This window comes from Phaethon lepturus, unplaced genomic scaffold, assembly GCF_000687285.1.
Source record: "Phaethon lepturus isolate BGI_N335 unplaced genomic scaffold, ASM68728v1 scaffold14067, whole genome shotgun sequence".
Taxonomy (NCBI): domain Eukaryota; kingdom Metazoa; phylum Chordata; class Aves; order Phaethontiformes; family Phaethontidae; genus Phaethon; species Phaethon lepturus.
This window is the reverse complement of record NW_010549875.1, coordinates 7634-27592: the sequence shown is the minus strand read 5'-3', so window position 1 is coordinate 27592 and position 19959 is coordinate 7634. Positions and strand designations below refer to the sequence as shown.

General features: G+C 47.3%; 1 protein-coding gene across 1 annotated transcript in view; it reads right to left on the bottom strand.

The window, feature by feature from the left end:
• Positions 1-15181: 15181 nt before the first annotated feature.
• Positions 15182-19959, bottom strand: part of NELFB (negative elongation factor complex member B) — a gene marked incomplete at its 5' end in the record, with an annotated part of 12263 nt that continues 7485 nt past the window's right edge. The window contains 5 exons of the mRNA XM_010290387.1: positions 15182-15616; positions 15870-15978; positions 16803-16944; positions 17897-18003; positions 18952-19094. Coding sequence (XP_010288689.1) covers positions 15479-15616; positions 15870-15978; positions 16803-16944; positions 17897-18003; positions 18952-19094 — 639 coding nt within the window. The remainder of the gene's footprint in view (positions 15617-15869; positions 15979-16802; positions 16945-17896; positions 18004-18951; positions 19095-19959) is intronic.

Here is a 19959-nt window from a genome sequence, read left to right as displayed (position 1 = left end):
TTGGGTTTGATGGGGGACCCTTAGGTTCTTGTAAAAAAAAAAAAAAACAAAAACCAAAACACAGCTCAGTCCTGTGACATTAACCGGGCTGATTGCTGCAAGTTGTTTGGTGGCTGCTAGTAAATAAAATTATTCCATGAGGTTTTCCGCATTGCATCCGTTTGCTAGCACCAGGGTACCTCAGACCTCGGCACAAGCTACTGCCCAAGGCCTCCCTGCTCTCCTCCTCGAAGACAGCGAGGAAAGCTGCCTCTAACCTCAATTCTACTCCAGGCAGCCCCATCGCTTTCAAGCTATTTCTGTACTGGAGCTGTCTCCACCCATGGCTGCGTTCCCAGCGCTAATCGTTTTACTTGTGCAACTAGACAGTGCAAGGTGCAGTTCAGTTTTGCTGGTCTGGAAATTCAGACAGTGAATTTATCCCTGAACTGCAGACGAGGAGACTGATATCTGCTGGCTACTGGTTTTCAGCAAGCCACGGGTGCATCCTTACACCACGTCTTTCTCTCGGTGGTCTCGTCTGTGGAGTCACCTTCGGGGTGTGTACGTGCAGCGCCAAGCACCGTGGGGCTGTAATTGCGGCTGGGATTGCTGCACGTCAGAGGATTAGGATAAGGAGGGAGCCGAGAGCGCTGCGCGCTCGTGCTGCGGCTGTCAGACCCAGAGCAAACTGGGTCACAGGCATCTTTTTAGGTCCAAAGCTACGAGGCGTTGGTGTGCCATTGCCTGAGATCTGGCAAGAGGTGAATTTTGGGTCCGGGGGTGCGAGTCACTAATCACACTAATAGATAGTGGTATCTATATAGAGATCTATATAGAGATCTCTCTTTCATTATAAGACCCCAACAATATTAAGACCACCATTACCCCAAATACTATTACAAGTGAACAAGAATGAACAAAGATGTTTGCAGAATATCTAAATTTTAAGGACATGCAGCATTTTTTTTTTTACGTCCTTATTTCTCCAGCTCATTTTTGTTGTTGGGCAGAAAACAAGGAAGGGATTAGTGTAGTGGGCACAGCCCAGAGAGTGGGAGGAGACGGCGAGATAGTGACATGCACGCGAGTGGTTTTACATGAAATACTCCGATTGCGAAGAGTCTCTAGAGGTTTGTGCCTCATTGACGAATATCATGCATAAAGCGTAGCTCCTTGTGCTACCCACGTTTTTCTCTTCCAGGTATGTTGATTGGGAACCTGAGTCACAGGAAATATGCTGAGTTACAGCACGTTTCCCCCCCCCCCCCCCCCAAATCACAGGCATATTTATCTGCATATCTACAAATGCACAGTAGGTTCAGACAATACAGGCTCAAAGGATGAGCGGACCTTAACCCTACCTCTGTGCACTAACACACAGCAGACGATACACACACACGCATCAATAAGGACCGAGGTATGTACACAAAAGACGGTCTCCCTCATCAGAACATACCCGAGCTATTCACCTTTTGGAAGCGTAACAGGCATTAACTCACCTGGAAGACCAAACCGGACCCGCCTGCTTCTTCGGCTTGGCTATCTGCTTCTGGTACTCCATCCAGCCACTCACCAGCTCATGAAGGATCATCACGTAGAGGAGGAAAATAAGAATCCTGGGATCCATTCGTGGCACTTCGGGGTCCGCTTCATTGGGTACAGGTGACATTTGATCGAGAGCAACGGGAGGGCAGCCGGAGGGGTGCAGCTCCTGCGGGCAGGGCTCTCGGGAGCGGGGGGAGCTGGAGGGATGAAAGGGTCACTGCTGAAGAGGAGCCTTGCAGGCTGGGTTTTGTGCAGAGTGAATTAATGCTGTAAAAATCCCCCAGGGGGATGAGAGGCTGGTGCCTATTGCGTGAAGCAGCATAAACACAGCTGCAGAGGCTACGGACGTTTCCTTTAACGGGGTGGATCACATCTTCTGGGACTCCATCCCTTTTGTCTCCCTCTCACCCGTGCTTTGTCTGCGTTACTCTGCAGCCATGAGCTTCCTACACTTTCATCGCAGGAGCAGCCCCGCTTCGGCAGCGCTCCTTCGATCGGCGGCGGGGGGAGAGTTGGCTGCTGTGCCCGCAAGCCGGCAACGGGAGCACTGTCTGGCTGCAAAGAATAAATTAAAAACCCCAGTCAATGACTAGGGATTCTCGGAACTGTCTCTTCCCAGTGTCTCAAGATTTTGGACTGCACTGAGCCAATGTTGATTGGGAGTGTTAGCGAGCAGTTTGCAGCTGAGAAATCTTCTGCTCACTTTTCTCATGCTCTTATTTTGTTGTCCTTGTTATTATTCCTTGCCTAAACCTTCAGCTGCTGCTTCCCCAGTGGCAAAGCTCTGACATGCAGGAAAACCCTGGTGCCACAGCTTCCAGTCTTTTCCACGGCTCCTCTCCCAGCCCCTCGACCTCTTTCCATTCAGCAGCGTAGGATCTTGCTCAGCTGAGATTTGGTTGTGACACCAGATCCCCTCGGCCTCTCCCTTCCTTCCGCCATGGAAATCCCCAGGACACGATGCCATACATGTGCCTGGTATTTCTAGCAGGATAAAGGCATAACCCAGGCTTGTTTAGACACCTGTATCAATCAAACAGAAAAATGCACCCAAAAATATCTTTCTAAGACCATCTTACTCAAAACTCGTGTTATTCCAGTGAAATCTTCCCATAAGTGAAACAGTAAGCCCTCGACAACTATTTAGTTATCGGGATCATCTAGAACCAAGAAGGCAGATCGAACAACCTACCTTTGCTTAACGGAGCCGTGCCAATTCAGTGCGGAAAAGGAGGCCCAGGGGAGGGGCAAGTACAGTGACCCTCGGGATCTTCAACTCCACAGCTCCCACACAAACACACGGGCCGCTGGGCTTGCTATCTAACGCGCAGCGGGGTTCAACGCGCTGGTCAGTGCAGCTCTTCAAGGGCAGGCGTGACAGCCACGTAATACATAATCTCACAATAAACTTACCGTGAGGAAGCTTCTCCTCAGCTCCCTCGGGTTACGTTACCTGTGGGTTTAACACTTGAGGTTAGATGTTCCCCAGAAACTTTTGCCCGTTGGGGATGGGGTCTTTGATGGTCTTCTATTAAGTTCAAATTTAATGCACATTAAGGGGACACTAATTACAAGGTACATCTGCATATTAAATAAACCCAACAGCAGTATCAACGTCCCGGTCAAACGTGCACCTCGGAGTACTGTGTGACTTTCCTTCAGCTAACTAACGTTCTTTCCTTTATGAGCCCAGAAGTGCTGAGTAACTGTGAATGGGGAGGAGGAGACCGCACGGACGGGAGCGAGCAAGCGAACGACACAAGCAAGGACCAGAGGTGTTCTAGCAGCCACGAACATGGGAACACTTGAGGTTCTCCATGAAAGGACGGTGGAGCTGTTCCTATAGCAACGGAGACAGTTGCCAGGCTGCGGGAGATGGGTTCTGATGTATGGTACAAGTCATACACAGTGAGGGATTTCAGACTAGACAACACTGATATTTTATACACATGCAATTTTTAATGAGTAAAGACAACGTGACTCCGTTGTTCCAGGGGAGAGCAGCTTTTTACACAAAATCAAAGAGAGAAATTACTGGGGTAAGAGTGGCAGGATAACTCATTACAACTTACTCCTAGTTTTATATCAGGTGCTCCATCTTCTAAATGCAAAATCGTTTTTAAAAATCTGGCTTGTTGCTGAACCTTACAGCTTGATTGACTAATGCTCCTTTTAAAATCCAAACAGACTGCAGACTGCTTCTTGCCCTGCCTCTGCTCTTTTACTATCCTCAATAGCCAAGCAAACATTGCCTAGGTCTGAAAATCTTCTCGAGTCTTAAAGTTATCTGAACATTAACACACAATTCTTTGTTAAAAATGTCACCAATTCATCCTTAATACTACCCAAGGTAGAAAAGCCAACAACGCGTGAGTTATTGCCAGAGCCAACAGCTCTTTATACGGCAGTTGGTTTCCAAACAGCTTGGTGACTAGTCACGAGTGGTAAGTTCTTTGACAAATTATTAAAAAAGAGAACTGGAAAGGCTGATTTTAGGGTCATTAAAGCCCAAATTGGGTTTGGGAGGGCAGGGCAGGAGATGAAGGGCCCCTCCAGTGGCCACGGGGTACAGGGGGTACAGGCATCCCCCACAGCAGCAGGGCACCCCAAGACCCCCCGCGAAGCTGTGGGTGTTTTCCCCTCTGCCCCCCAGTCTGCACTGGTGCATAAATTCAGCCCAAGGGCGTAGCCTCAGCGTTGTCCTGGAGAGGTTTGATGGGAGCAGAAGCACCTGCGTGGGTCCTTCAATTTGTGCAAATACTCTCAGTAGAGTCAAGAAGCAGTTAGCAAACTCCCTAGGGACTCCTAAGGGTTTGGGGCAATTAACAACTGGGCTGTTGCACAATTTGATAGTCATCAGTAAGAGACAGATATGCCAAGAAAATGTGTAGACGAGGCTGTCACGTAACATAGGCAGCTGAGTGCTGAAACAGAACCCTACCTGCAGACCAGAGCCATCAAGGCTTCTCCAGTTGTCCATTGTTCTGCAAAAGGATTTACTTAAGAGCCAACACTCCTCAGATGCATCATCTCTCTCTCCTGCTGTTTTCAGACAACTCTACGAAAATGACAAGTACGTCAAATATGGATAAAGGCTGCATGAAAAAAGTGGCATGGGAAAAAGTTCCCCAAGCCTGAAGTGAGGGAGAAGCAGGACCTGAGAGGCTATCAGAGAGCCTGGAACTCAGGCAGGCTCTGAAGAAGAGAAGGAAATTAAAAGCAGGCTCTGGGGTACAAAGCAGTTGGCCCCAGTTTTGATGGGGCAGAAACCCGTGCAAAGGACAATTCTTTCAGCTCACGGTGTAAGCAGGCTCAAAAGGAATGGCGACAGAGCTGAGCCACCGATGCACCGATAAAACCTCATTCTGCAGCAGCAGCACGTGCAGCTTTGCAATTCCTTTGTGAAACCAGGGTGGAAATGAGGCCAAGCTCCTTTGTCCAAAGCACTCAATCCAGCTAGTTGGGCTGGAAGAAAAAAACAGAATACTTGAGCAGTCACCGAGCCCTTCACTCCTTGCAAGCCTGACCGTGCAGCATTCCCATTCCTTTGGGCTGTTGTGTATTGGAGCAAAGGCACTGAGGAACCAGAGTATGTCATTCTGCTACTCGGGGCCTATTTCCCTCTTTGTTGGATGACAATCTAGACCTCTTTACTGGTAAAGGGATTTTAAAAAACAGAGATGGAAGGTGCCACTTAGTATTTATATTCATTGCAGCCCCAAGGGCAAGTCACCTTCCTTCAGGCTCCTTGGAAGCACCCGTTGCCGCATTCTTCCACTTGGAAGATGGCATAACTGACTAACAAAGCAGAAAAACCACCCTTCCTAAGGCTCGCCATTGACCCAGAACTCACACTATCTCCACACTGCATCACAGAAAGGCAACAATAATTGTTTTGTTACAGTAAATCAGGGTTGACCTAAACTGCGTGTTTGACTTGTTGCAATTATTGGCTTTTTAGAGGAACTTCTGATCTTTGCTGAAAGGACAGTGATCCGCATTCCCCTCCCACAGGCCGAAAGGCTGCAGGGATTCCTCTTGCTAACAGGATAGTCGAGGACTGGAAGCATCAAACCTCCCCCACACCGGCCGAACTGAAAGATCAGGCCAAGCAGCTCCTTCAACAGGCCACGGGGTCACGGTCCAAAATTCCTGTGGCATCCGGATACAGTGACCCCCCACAGGTAGCAGCCAGGCCACAAGCACCAGCCCATGGAAGTACCTCGACTTAGGCATGGTGCTAGTGAAGGTGGCCCTGAGGTGTGAGGGTCTGGCATCTCCAAATACCCCAAGCAGGATCCCATTGGTTGCAGGGCCGCGTCCCGCATCTCCATACCCACTTGGCCTCAGCCAAAGCCCATGAATGCCGTCCTGCCGGGACAGGCGAGATGGAAAACAGACTCCCTCCTCTGCCCTTTGGCTGCTCTTCAAGGAACCTGCTTATATAAAGCCCTCTGTAATTAGATGATTATTCATTAGAGATTAAACAGAGACCACAGTGCCCATCTGGAGTAGGCCGTGGGCTGGTAACAGACCTGGCTATGACCTACTGGACCAGATGTTTTGTTGTTGCTACCCAGGCTTCGTTTCGCCAGTCAGTAATGACTCCGGCCCAGTGACCCTGACATCTCGAATGAGGCTTCGTGTCCAGTTCAGGGGAATAAACGTCACCTGCAGACACATCTCTCTCCTCTCTCATCCACTTCAGTGCTTCCTTCCCAAGCTCAGAAGTCAAACAGATCTGGAACCAGAGAGGAAAGTGGAAACACAACTGCCGACAGAGCCAGAAGAGAACAGATCTCGGCCTTCACAGCGGACAGGAAAATGGATTTTCAGAGTTGAAAAGAAAAAGAGGTACTGCAGAACTTGTCAGCACCTTCCATAGCCTCATACGAGCCAACAGTTAATAAAAGACAAAGAACAGATGCTCTGAGACACATTTCTTCTGAGGATTTTTAATTGCTTCTACCTACAAATGTGGTTGAAAAAGTGGTAATATGAAACTTGCACTCTTAATCATCAGATTGCTTTGTATCGGATTGCTAATGACTCATCGCTAGGATTTTATAAACATTTCACCACTTTTTCATTCTGTTAACCCTGCTCAGACCGCACAGTTTTGGCACAACAAATTGATGCTACTCTGAGGGGAAAAAAATAATATTAAAAACTACAAGTAATAATTGTTTCCTGAGTTCGGGACTTTTTTTTCCTATGACAACGGCACAAGAACCAGCACGGGTTTAGTCTGACTCACGCTGGATGGCTAGAATTATTTTTCCTTGCTGTAGGACGGCCGTTCACAGAACCTGGAGAAGAAGGAGAGAAAGACGCTGATACCCAGTTCTGGGCTGCTGCCTTTAACGCAGGCAGATGGGGAAGCCGTGCTCTAATAACCGTGCGTTCCTCTCTCCCGAGCACAGGCCCTGCCGATCAGGAGAAGCAGCGACATGGACTCACCGCAGCGTAGCCGTCTATAAGCCCAGGTGAGATACCTTTGCCCCTTGTGCAATTGTTTTCCAAGAAATGGAAGCTGGTTTCACTGCATCCTGTTGTTCAGCTTTATCCGTCTCATCAAACTCCCCTTGCAGGTCCAGCAGGCCAAAATCCACCCACGCAGGTGGTTCAGTTGCTTTCCGTGAAGTTATCCTTCGTGCTGGACTGACCTCGTTACCTGTGGTGTGGTCTCTACATGCCAGCGGATACCCCTCTCTTCGCTGACAGTCCTTTTTGCACTACAGAGGATGGTATTAGCCAGGCTTAAGACCCGATTCCCCTAGAAAGCAAGAAGCTTTCCAACATCAGTGTCTCCTGCCAGAAAAGTCTGATTGTTAGGGGCTGACGTATAAACCCAACACAAAACTAGAGGCAGTTTGTAAGTGAATTCCCAGCACACGAGGTTGACAACAGGCAAGTACAAGGTGAGTGAGCCCCAGGTCCCTAAACACCCCAAGCTGAGCTGTGCTTTGCGCCCAGGCAGAGGCCACCAAGCTGGAAACGCAGAGGGAGTGGGGCCTGAGCACACACAGCCGCACATCACCCCTCTCTCTGCCCAGCCAAGCCACCCACGCGTGGCCCGGGGGCACGTCCTGCCACCCTGGCCATGAAAGCACCGTCTGCCAGCCTCCCCCAGGAACCCGGCTGAAGGAAGGGGTTAAGGCGCCTGCCCTCACCTAGATGGGCAAGATCTCTGCCATCCACACTGCCTGGCCTGCTGGGGTCAGATAAGGGAGAGGAGACAGCAGCAGAGAAGACGATGGAGCTGAAGATGATGGCAGTAAGTGCCAGGTGCCCCAGGGCAAGAAGTAGAGAAGAGGACCTAGGATGGAGCAGTGAATGCAGAATTGCACGAACGGCAATGGCTGGAGCAACCACAGAGCTGAAACCCCGTCTGATGCGTCCTCAACACAGAGTGACGTGAACTTGGGCGGAGCTGCCCTTAATCCATGTTTTACACCCACCTGAACCTCCGAGAAGCTGACTTGCCCCTTGTTTTTAATGCTGAGCCTGGCTCTGGTGGAGGGAGAGTGCTGGCAAGGATACCCAGAGCATGTCTGTGGGTCCAGAGTTGTGGGGACAGAACCTGGACGGGTCCACAAGCCCTGCTGGGCTCAGCCCTTATTAATGTAACAGCCCAAAGGGGAAATAAAGGTGAGAAAGCAAGCTGGAGAATCCAGAGAGCTCTGTGGTCACAATGGGATCTATCAGAGCTGCAAATACAATTGCAGAAATACTTACTTCTCCTGAAAGGCTGCTCCATCAAGACATCTCTCCAGAGAGACAGCTGTATTCATAATGGCATTTGTATGCCAGGAGAGACTTCTTACCGCTGTACAAAAGAAAACATAAAGAAGCATCTGTGCATCATCCATCAAAATTGCAATAAAGGCCAGAAACTCCCTAAACCGCCCTGTGCTGTTCAGTCTCCTTTCTGCTTCTGGGAGAGACTCAGAGCACAGAATCACAGAATCACTAAGGTTGGAAAAGACCTTTAAGATCATCAAGTCCAACCATCAACCCAACACCATGCGGGTACAGGCTGCGGCACAGCTCCTGCCCCACGCAGCCCTGCTGCTGGTCACCTCCAAACACCACCTCCCTTTGACTGAGACACAACCCCCGCGTGAGGAGATCCAAAATAGCATTTAGAGCAGCTAGAAGTAGATTTATATATATCTACAGGCAAAATCTGTGGTGTTCTCAAATGGCTGAACTATCCTGAAAAAGGAATTAAAAAGATTTTTCATGTCACTTCATTTTCTGGGCTAGATGCAACTCTTCCAAAGTCAAAGCACCAAATTCATCCTGAGGAAGCTGGATAAGGGAAAGGCCCATACAAGTTTTCCACCACACACAACTCATCAGAATTAACCTGAAGACAACTGTAAAGCCTGTAGAGCAGCGCCACCAGAAAAGTATCTTGGAGTGTGATAATTCAGTTTTCTGCTGTGCAGCATCTGCTCTAGACTTTGTTAGACACTCCTTTTAAATGTCCATCCTCTCTCCAGCCATCTGCATCACAACCTCTTGTTCCCAACCACTTTTCCAACGGATCCACAGCCCACAGCACTGAGGAGGACACGGTGTTCTGGCAACAAGCAGATGCTTTTGAGCATTCGGATTTGTGAAGATGCATGACAATGCCTTCCGTTTGCTGGGTCCACAGCTTTTATTATCCTTTAAGGCCCAGCCTAACAGAGCCGGTCCTTACATGGGTCCCAGCTGTGGCTTTTGTGGGACTGTTTGGGAAATGGTGTCAATGTGTTGGAAACCAGAAGTTGGCAACCAGTGCTCTCCAGGAGGATGATTTCATGGCTTTTCTTCTCCAACAATTTAGGTTTAATCCAGAGAAGTGCAGGAGCTGCAGGCTGTCAGAATCCAGCCCTCTTTTTGGACAAGGGGCTTCCTCTTATGGGTGGAAATTGGTGCAATGAAGTTTCTTGCTGCACCCCTAATGATCCTACTGAGGCCATAGCACAACTGAAGCGTTCTTCAGATCAAAGTCTTCTGAACACTCTGCTGTAACAGCAGCTATACCCTACCTGCCAAGCTCCCCCATTTCCTTGTCCTCCCACTGCTTCAGAGCAAAGAAGGTGCCAGAGATAAAAGGTCTAAATCTTTGAGACTTCTCCTAAAGGCCAGTGAGTGGACACTCACGGTCCCTTGTCAAAAGGCCAAGGCTTAAACGCCTAAATTGAATGGATCTCAGTGGGCAATCAGGTGCCTAAGTAGTAGGGAAGTACTAAAATACCTTTTTATTTCTTAAAGTAAAAATGCTCTTTTTGAGCATGTTCCAGCCAAGCAGGACCTGAGTAGATGTCACCAAGGCACCAAACCAGCATCAGCGAGGACCACACCAGTGTCGCCTTTCTGCCAGGTTGTGGTGTGGCTCTGCAGGCAAGGAGCATGCTGCTGGCCCACCGCTCCTCTCTTCATTCCTCCTGGAGAAATCCCCTGAGCAACACCCCTGCGGAGCTGCAGGAAGATTTTTCAAGGTCAGGCAGAGCTCACAGCACGTTCTGAGCTGATGCACCAGGTCAGCAAGCTAGTGCTGGTCAGTGAAAGGCTGTGCATTTCCCAAGCGAAAGGACATGCCCTTCCCCAAAAAAGAGCAGTAAGCCAAAGACAGAGGTGTCACCCCCGCCTCACACAGCTCCAGGGAAGGAGGAACAGACTTGCTGAACCACAGACAAAGCCAGGATGGTCAGGACCCCCAACGACACAGGACAACCAGAGTGATGGTCACATCACACCCCAATTTGACCTCCCACTCACACCAGAGGAAGGTGCACGTTGGGAACTAGTACCTACCATGCAGGTTTGCACTTCTCCACAGCAGAGGCCTCATCAGGCCAGGAAGCCACATCTACCTGCTTCCACTGCACGCTGCCCCACTAGCCAACCTTTGAAATCGTAACAAGAACTATTTGGTGGGACTCCAGGCATCCCAGCAGTAAGGAAGAAGATCAGGGAGGCTGTTTTCTCTGGGACTGACCGCCTCTGTCAGGGAAGGGAAGCCCTCAAGACCAGCAGTCCTCCTTCCATTGCCTGGTGATGAACAGGCACAGCAGAGGAGGTAGCGAAGGACACATCCCGTGAAAACATGGATGCTTCTCTACAGTCCTGTGCCTGCTGAGATTATTAAGATCACTGCAGGAGCTCACCTCTGCCACTCCAGAGTCCTGCCAGGAAGGGGAGGAGGGCCGGCCACTCGTAAGCCTGATGCGCTGCTCCTCGTTTTGGCTAAAAATCGAGCTTTACTTGAGGCAGCACAGTGGGCAGAGACATGAAATTAGAAGAGGGACCTGGTATTTGCTTCTAGCATTTCAGGTTAAAAACACGATGGGCCCAAGCGTTATAGCCGAGTTTACGGCAGGGGAGATGACTGTGACGCGTCGCTTCCTCTGCGCAGGGCTGTGCCAAGGCCTGCCCAGCCTTGCAAGGGGAAGGCTGGTCCCTGGCGACCGCTGACAGCGCCTGCCCAGAACCGGCCTAAGGAGCGGCGAGGGAGCGGGCAGCAGTGGCCGCTTCATCCGTCCCAGCAGAGCAGACCCCGGCTGGCCCGTGCTCACGCGGGCACCACAGGGCGAAGTTCAGCACAACTCGAGTTTGGCATTCACCTCTGCAAGACGAGAGGCCAAACGTGGAGGCGACGCGCCTTCCCCAACCCGGCCACTTCAGCACAGGAATCAAACACATCTCGGCAGAACACATCCTGCACGCTTCCCCGCCACGCTGTACGCACTGCTGGAATCCTCTTCTGGTTTTGGGGGAAAACCTCTAAGGCCTCCCTCATACCTGGTCTCTCCCAACGCCTAAGCCATAGCCATTTCTGAGGTTGGACTAACCCCTTTCTTTGCCTTGTTGGTTAAGAAATTCCACTGCTCTGCACTGCAGTTAAATGCACAGAAATTGAGAAAGAATTCTTTCCTCTGGATTTCAGCCATTTCATTTCTTAAAGCGTTTGCAAGAGAGTCAAGATAACAAATCCCCAATATCCCAGAGCTGGAATTTCAGCCCAACCCCTCACCTTCCTTTGCGAACTGACGTTCTCATCCACCAAGGAAGTCTCCAGTATCACACTCCCAACAGAGCAGATACGCCGGACCAGCATGGTGAACTGAAACATGCTCCTGCTTTCAACACTGCATGTGCACATTAACTAATTCATTTATCTTTGAAGTTAAACCGATGCCAGGTTTCCTTTACACTGTTTTATAGAGAGAAGGCCAGAAATCACCTAAAAACCAAACAGTTTCTGGCAAAAATAGAGAGAACTTAAAACAGCTGAGGGGTATCCATGGAGTCTTTGTATTCTCTCTGGTCAAGGAGATTTGTTTGGTCTCCTTTATCCTGGTCCACAAAGAGCTATCCTACATCAAATCAATGTGTCAGGTGGAATCTGGCTGTGTTTTGAAATGATGCTAGGCATGCTTTGGGTGTCAGGTAGCTTGGCAGTAAGTAGTATTTCACTACAATAGTCTTTTCCACTAATTTTATATAAGACCCGGTTCCTCTGCCAGCACAGGCCTCAGTTAACTGGCTGCTTCTATCGAGTATTGCAGTTACTCTGCTCTATCAATCTTCTAACGTAGCTCAATCCAAATTATTTGTTTCACAGCTCAACGTAAAATTTCAGTTAAATGTTAACGATCCAAAAAGCCTGAAGAACACCTCTGGGCTATTAGTTACCCTGATCTCTGAGGAAAAGCACACAGAGATGACTAGATTGCTCATGCTAATTAGAATTCATTGTAAAAATTCAATCCACAGTCAGACATGGCAGGTTTGGAGAGAATACACTTTTTTTCGTATCACAGGTATCACACGCCTGGTGTAAAGACGAACTGTGACATAAGTGTAAACAGGGAGCGATTCCAGCTCCTTGTGCCAGCCAAACGGGCAGGGATTCCAAGCAGCAGCGTGTTACAGGCAGGGCAGGCAGGGCAGGCAGGGGTGCACCACCCTCTAGTGTGCACCCACAGCAGTGCACACTGCACAGCATCTTGGCTGGTATCATTTGCAAAGGGCTATGTACAGAGGCGCATTCAAAAAAGATCAAATCCCAGAATTCTTACGCAGCCCAGCTGTACTTCACCTGGTAGTTGTGCCGCAGGGCAGCACCATCCCATACGACAGCGTCTGGAGTAGAAGAGAGTGAGCTCAGCCAGCTCCGGCCGCAGGTTGTGCAAAGGTTTACACACACAGCTGGAGTCTGTGTCATTTCTGGCACAGGAGTGAAACTATTCTCATCTCAAAGAATGGCAACAGACCAAAGGTGTTCACTGCTAAAACGACATTTCTGAAAAGTGTCCCTCCTCTTATCACACCCCCAGAGAGCACGGACCGGCAGCCGTCCCCACTCAGGGCTCCTCAGCCAAAGCAACCACCGGCACAGGAAATGGCCAGTTTCTGCTCTGGGATTCAATTACTTTGTGGATCTAAAAACCTAGAAAAAAATCATCATCATGTATCTCGGTACTGTGGGTAGAGGCTGAAACACAAGAGGTTTTTCTACCAAGTAGTAAATCACATCGTCAGACTGGATTAAAAGAAGTTTGTGCTGCAGGAGAGTCCCAAGTCAGCACACGGTCCAAGGGAGACCTTAAGTGACTGAGAGAAACCCATGCACCAATGAAACAATGAGAAACAATGAGAAACAATGCACCAATAACCTCCCAGACTGAGCAGAGCACGGCCCTGAGCAGGTTCATTGCGAAAGGTTTGCCAGCAGCGTGGGATGTTATTTTGTGTAAGTTACCATGACAGTTTAAACAGTTTAAAAACAAAACTTTGCAAGGAAGACCCAATTGTTATACCCAGTTCCTGTTTCCAACAAGTCTGATGCCAGAACTGCTGAGAGCCTGCCAAGGGCAATACGGGCCCCAGGAGTTAAGGCGCACAAAGGCAATGTGGACTAGAGGACAGTGCCCTTGTCACAGACACAAACCAACCCGCCTTTCCAGTCTCCTACACAGACAAGTCCCTGCATAAAAAGAGAAATAAAGCACCAAGGCAATGAAGAAAGGTGACACTCACTTTCCTCATGCAGCACTTGAGAACCCAGGAGGAAGAAAACCATGCAAAGAGGGAGTCAGCAGCTTTTGGGAGGGATTTCCACCTCTACTAACTAGCATCTGTTTCTTTCTCTTCTTTTTTTTTTTTTGACACAGCTTCAGGAAATGGAAAAGTCTCCTCAGCCTGACTTGGCACTGGGAGTGTTCAAGTCCCAGGAAACAAGGGGCAATGGGGGAAAAAGCCACCCATGATATCCAGAAACATGACAGACAACAAAGGGACTGGGCATGGCTGGCACGGGTAGGTAAATCCCAAGGGTTAATTGTACCTGACAAACCCAGTAATCTTCTACAAAGAGGTGCCTGGCTTGGTGGATGAGGGCAACGCAGCAGGTGAATTACCCCGACTTTAAACAGCTTTTGGCACAACTGTCTGAAGAATCCATATAGCAAAATTGTTTCGATACAGTTCAGATAGTTGCATGGAAAACTGGCAGGACACCGGGCTCAGAGGGTTGTGATCAACAGCACGAAGTCCAACTGGCAGCCCGTTACTCATGGCATTCCTCAGGGGTCTGATGGGGCTAATACTGTTTTTAGTGCCTCTATTTACCATCTGAAGACAGAACACACCCTCAGCAAGTTTGCAAATGATACCAAGTTGTGGGCATGGCTGATACACTGGGCAGAGCTGCTGTTCAAAGGGACCTCCCTCCCTCAACAGGCAGGAGAAATGGCCCGGCTAAAACCTCATCAAACTCAGCAAAGGTAAATACAAAGTCCCGCTCTTGAGCAACCTCTCCTAGGCTGGCCCTGCTCTGAGTCAGAGGGCGGACCAGAGACCGTCAGAGCTGCCTTCCTACCTGAATTACTCTGCGATTCAGAATAATTCATGTAGGAAGCTTCCTGCTTACAGAGGACTGTCAAGATTCTTTCAGGCATATTGCACCTGCTGAAAGCAGTGGAAAGTCAGTTGTAAACTCACACAGCTCATTCTTCTCCTGTGCCCATCTTCTTGCACACTCTACCTGAGGCTTACACTGAGGCAGCAATAAAAGCAGAACAGGAATTAACTGTAACAGTACAGACAGCGACACAAATGAGCCATGAAGAACAGGCTGTTTTTTCAAAGACAGAATTGCACTCCACCTACACTCAAACCCTATTGTCACTGGGGAACATGCTAGCCTTGGTTTTCTTCACTGGACTCAGTGAAGAGAGAGTCACTGAGCCTTCACTGGCTCCAGGAGTCATTTAAAGCTACTCCTCTTGAGAAAAGTGGGGAGAAAAGGAGAGAATGATTTGATTTTTGGCCTTCTTTGTAAGGGCCTAGCTGAGATGGCTGTTCACTGCTTCTTGGTCTAGTGACAGTGGTGCACACCTCTGACTAATACAGCACATATTACCACGTACCAAAAGAGACAGAACCTCAAGCAGGAAATTGTATCAGTGGAGCTTATCTCCTCTGACATTTCCTTCTGTTGAGCATTTTCTCCGAAGACACAGAGGAGCAAACTAACAGCCAAAGAAAGCTATGGTTAGCCTTCAGGAGTACACACTAGCTGCTCAACCATAATGGAGTTAAACACTCATTTATCAGTTCTTAAAGTAGAGTTTAAAAATACAAGATGACAAGCTTAAAAATATGCATTTTCTTTTTGAAAAAAAAATGTACAGTCAGATTTTAAGTGGATCTACAAGAAGACACTCAGCTATCTTTAAGAAAAGTAAACCTTTGCAATGCACTGCATACAGAGTTTTCTAACCAGCAAAGAGCCAGTGAGCTGGGTAAACTGCAATGTTTCCTGAAAGAGCTTCAGTGGCTTTTTTTTGTTTCCACCCTGTAGGCAGACATTTGAAAGGCAGTACAGTGCCTTCACGCTGCAGAGCACTGGGTTAGTTCTGCTGTCTCTCTCTTGCACTACAGACATAGCTCAGCGTGAGGCTGGTGTGGGCACAGAGGGCAAGGGCAGTTCCATGGAGGGAGTCTCAGTCACTTCGGCTGGACTAGGTTTGCGAAGCTCCAGTTTCTCAGTGAGTTGGTTATATAGCTCCTTCACAGCTTCCCCACTCTGCAGAATGAGAATTAGGGAGGGAAAAAACAGGAGTCATACTTCATTCTAGCTGCTATTAGCAAGAACACTAAGTATGCAATTACCCTGGGTGTTTTAACAGAAACCAACACAGAAAGAGGAAGTTACAAGACAAGTAAGGCACAACTTGGTACACTTGGAAAGCAGAGCACATGTTCCATTAAGCAACGTCTGGAAAGGCAGCTGCTTTCATTTGCAATTAATTTTCCCTTTCTCATGCTTCCCTTCTTACCTGCTTGGTGGGTTCCAAAGCCTTCTGGAGAGACTCTAATTTGGCAGGCGCCACTTTGTGATGCAGATGAAGCAGCAGTCTTAGCACATGTCTATGTACATTCTCCTTTCTGCAAGAAGTATTTTTAAAGCGGAGTAACTGATATAAACAAACAGTATCTTGAGAACAAGAAAGCTACAGCAACAGTATCAGAATAATTCACACACCCACAGACTGGCAGCTTTGTTACAATTTTCCAAATCACCTGAGAATCGTAGTCTGTGTGCTACAAAGTGCTAACACTGCCTTAGACTTTCCAGCAATTAATGTAATTATTCAACAGAAGTGGATCAACTGTAGCAACCATGAGGAAGGAAGGGGAGATTTTAAGCACAGACTGTAGCACGTGGCAGTATCTGGTCTCCGTTGGACAGGCCATATGCACGTGCAGGAGGATGTTTGTCCTCCGTAAATGTGGAGGAAGTGGTAGCAGCAGCAGCACATGCTGCTATGCCTGAACAGCAGTTCTAATCACTTTTGGGGAAGTCTCCTGGAGGTCAGATCTGGTCTGCAGGCCATCAGTTGAACCACGCTGACTTAACAGAATTAACAGATACAAACAGATTCTCTGCGTGCAGCTGATACTGCAAAGAGATGAACTTAACTCTTCATATTTGCGACTACTGCAAAGCATGAAGGATATTGTCTTTTGCAACTCCAACTTACAAATAATGAATTACAGTTTAGGTAGTAATTTATAATCAACACTTAAACAATTTTGCTGATAAAAACTTGATCACAAAATATAAGCCTTTCCTTGACGAAAAACTGCATCAGGCTAATGTTTCCACTATATGTGAAGAGTTTGCTGAGCTATTAAACTATAGTTCAAAGCAGTATAATCTCTCTCAGCTATCCTGTAAACTCACTTCCCTGGAGGAAAATGAGATTTACCTTGAGCAGGCAGTGAGAAAGAAGCCATCAAAGAGACTGGTGCAGAACTCCTCCAGTGCAAATTCATCACTCAGCAGCGTGAGGTTACCAGTAAGCAGATGCAGAAAAATATCACTGAAGGCCAAGTCACTGAATGTCTCGACTATACAACGTGAAAAGGAAAGAGACTGAGACTGACAAGGATGTGCCAAAGCCTGACTACACAGCAGATATTCTTGCTGAAAACTTTGCAGTGAGATTTCCTTAGTGGCTTTTAAAACAGGTAGCCCAGGCAGGTGGCTTTGATCTTCCAGACACAAAAGATTAGGAGCAGAGGGGTGAGAAGAATATGTAGAAAGCCCGTGTCTCCACCAAGGCTAAAGTCACAGAGTAGCTTGCTCCTGCCAAAATCACAAAGTCCTCTACTACCCTTCTCCACCATCCTCTGTTCATGGCCACATCCACCTCCTTGCACTTCTCAGACTGCATCATGAGATACAAATCACTTATCAGTGGAAAACTCACCCATGTAAGTGAGCTGACAGTTCAGCAAAGGGTTCCAAGAACACCAGGACAGGGGTGAGGGAGTGAGAAGTGAACCCCTCCCCACCCCCACCATTACTGGGAGCTGCACTTCAGATTGCTTCAGAGCTCTCCTCCAACTTACCCCAGGTAAGTCGGTGAAGAACCCAGGGAAGAATTTAAGGTTGTGTTCGGTCCCATTTCGTTACAGGTTTTTTCACCACACAAAGCCAAGTCCCAAGAATTTCTGGGCACATGCAATTACTATGAGCAGCAGCAGAACTAAACCACCGTCTCATTCATCTTTCAGACTTCCAAACAGTTCTCAGCTAGTCCCATTGTTAATACAGCCTTTGCTGTCTGTGCAACTACTGACCTTCAGCCACTATCTCTGAATTCTCAGATCAGCAGAAAAGTGTCTGAACTGCAGACAAAAACAAATGCTTCTGCAGGGCCTTACAACTAAGTCACCAGAAGAGCCAAAGGTAGAACATTACATATATGACTCAGAAATCACTTTCTCTCCAGGTTTACTTGCATCCTGGGTGTCCACTACAAGGCAAAGAGCTATAGAAGACAAGACAAAAACTTACCTAGGGCTGGCAGGAGCCTAAGGAAAGCATTCTTGTTCCTCTGTTTAGTGATGTGAAGGATGTAATACAGCCCAATCTCACAAGCTATTCTGTTCTCCTGCAAGAATCTGTTATGGCAGAAGCAAATTTTCTTAATCAATAAAGCTAAAACAGATTTTTTTTTTTAAGAGGGTTTAAAACACTGTTGGATAGCAATGAATCAGTTACAGCAGTGGCTAACCTCAAGCCCACTGAAGAGTAGCTACTGAGTAGATGATCATCACTATGTTCACTATTACTGTCAGAAAAATTTACCATTCAGCAAACATCATGGTGTCTCACAATCAGCTGGATTTGATTTGGAACATTTATAATGGTATTAATAATAAAAGTGCTATTAAAAATGGGTTTTAGAAGAAGCCCAAATACTAAAAAATTATGCAAAGTCCAATGCTGTTTTGTTTCTCAAGGGTCAAATACCAACACCGTGATAGAGCAGAGCACAACTACCAGGATACAGTACTCCAGATTCTGGCATACAGGTAAGAATTGTGCTGGAAATTAGTGCAAGACCTGGATACAACAGAGCACACAAAGGTTTTATTTATCTTTTTGACATCCCTGGAGTGATGGGTTATCAACAGAGAATGACTGTCTGTGTTAACAGAAATGCAAACTTTACAATTTGCAATAGCACTCTTTAGAACCAAGCACGGGCACTTGTCCAGCTGCACTCAAATATCACTCAAACACTCATCATTCACAGCTTGGGAAGCCACACAAGCAGCGTATTTGAAAGCACTAATACCAAATACTTTCATATTCAATCTGCCAAAAGAACGGTCATTACAAGAAATCTTATTTTTTATATAGAAATTTTATTTGAGGAATCATGGTGGAAATCTGTTCTGCTAATGGAAAAGTTCAGGCTTGATTAACCAGGACTAAATCTTACTCCAAGTAAGTCTTCATTTTACCACATACAGTGTTTTTTCCTGTCACTGTTGGCTGGCTCCTTGATGTCTTGCTTTGGTAACAAGCGTATACATGCAAAGGTGGTAAGGCAGATTACGTACTTGGTGAAAGCTTCAGGAATGGTGCTGGGGTAGGGAATTGGCCCCTTCTCCTCCGAGGGCAGTTTCTGATCTACATTGAATGTGTGGTCATCCACCACAAAGGACATCAGCATAGGCAAGAACTTCGTGATCAGCTCAGCTTCCTTAGAGGGATGGAAGAACAGATGGAAAAGAACAATGCTTTCATTAATCAGTTCATGCCACATAATGGTCCTACAGTACCGTAACAAACAGTGAGGCAACAGTATGTGCCCCATTCAACTCTTAGGAAAACAAGCTTTCAGACATCCAGTTCCAGTAAAATTCTTGAATAATTCACTTCCACATGGACCACTGGTAATTAGGAAAACAGTATTTCACCTCATCTACAGAAACACTCCTGTTCAAATTCTTTCTTTTGACAATTACGTAGCGTTTCTTCTGAGAGACCTTCTCCAATACTGCTGCAAGCACTGCATGTTCAGCATGGTACCAGGCTGCTTTTATCAACAATTACAAATCATTTTGTTCATTCCCTAAACTGACAGGGATCAATGCATAGCTAGCATAGTAACAATAAAGAACATCTCCTCACACAAGGCAGATCAACCTATGCTGTATCACATTCAGAGAGTGGGAAGTTACAGCTTGTGGCAATCACAAATAAAAAAGATTTTAAAATACAGATTTGGAGATTCCCTTTAGGAAAAATGTTCACAGGTTCTTTCTAAGAGTTTCATGAGAGCACCTCTGCAAGTCAAATCACAGTGCTACCCTTGGAGTTACAGTCACCCTCACTGTTAAAATCTGAGTATTAACGCACACCCTTCCTGTGGTAAATTTAAATGTGCAATCAGCCAGTAATATGTATTTTGGAGACTTCAAATGTCTCCCTAGGTAGACATTTGCTGCTTTCTAGTTCAGAAGAGAAACAACAAATTTCTCTTGAGAAACAGTCCTGCTGTGCAACACCATGACTAGCTGAACATACCTCCTCCCAAACTACACTAGGGCCACCTATAACACTGG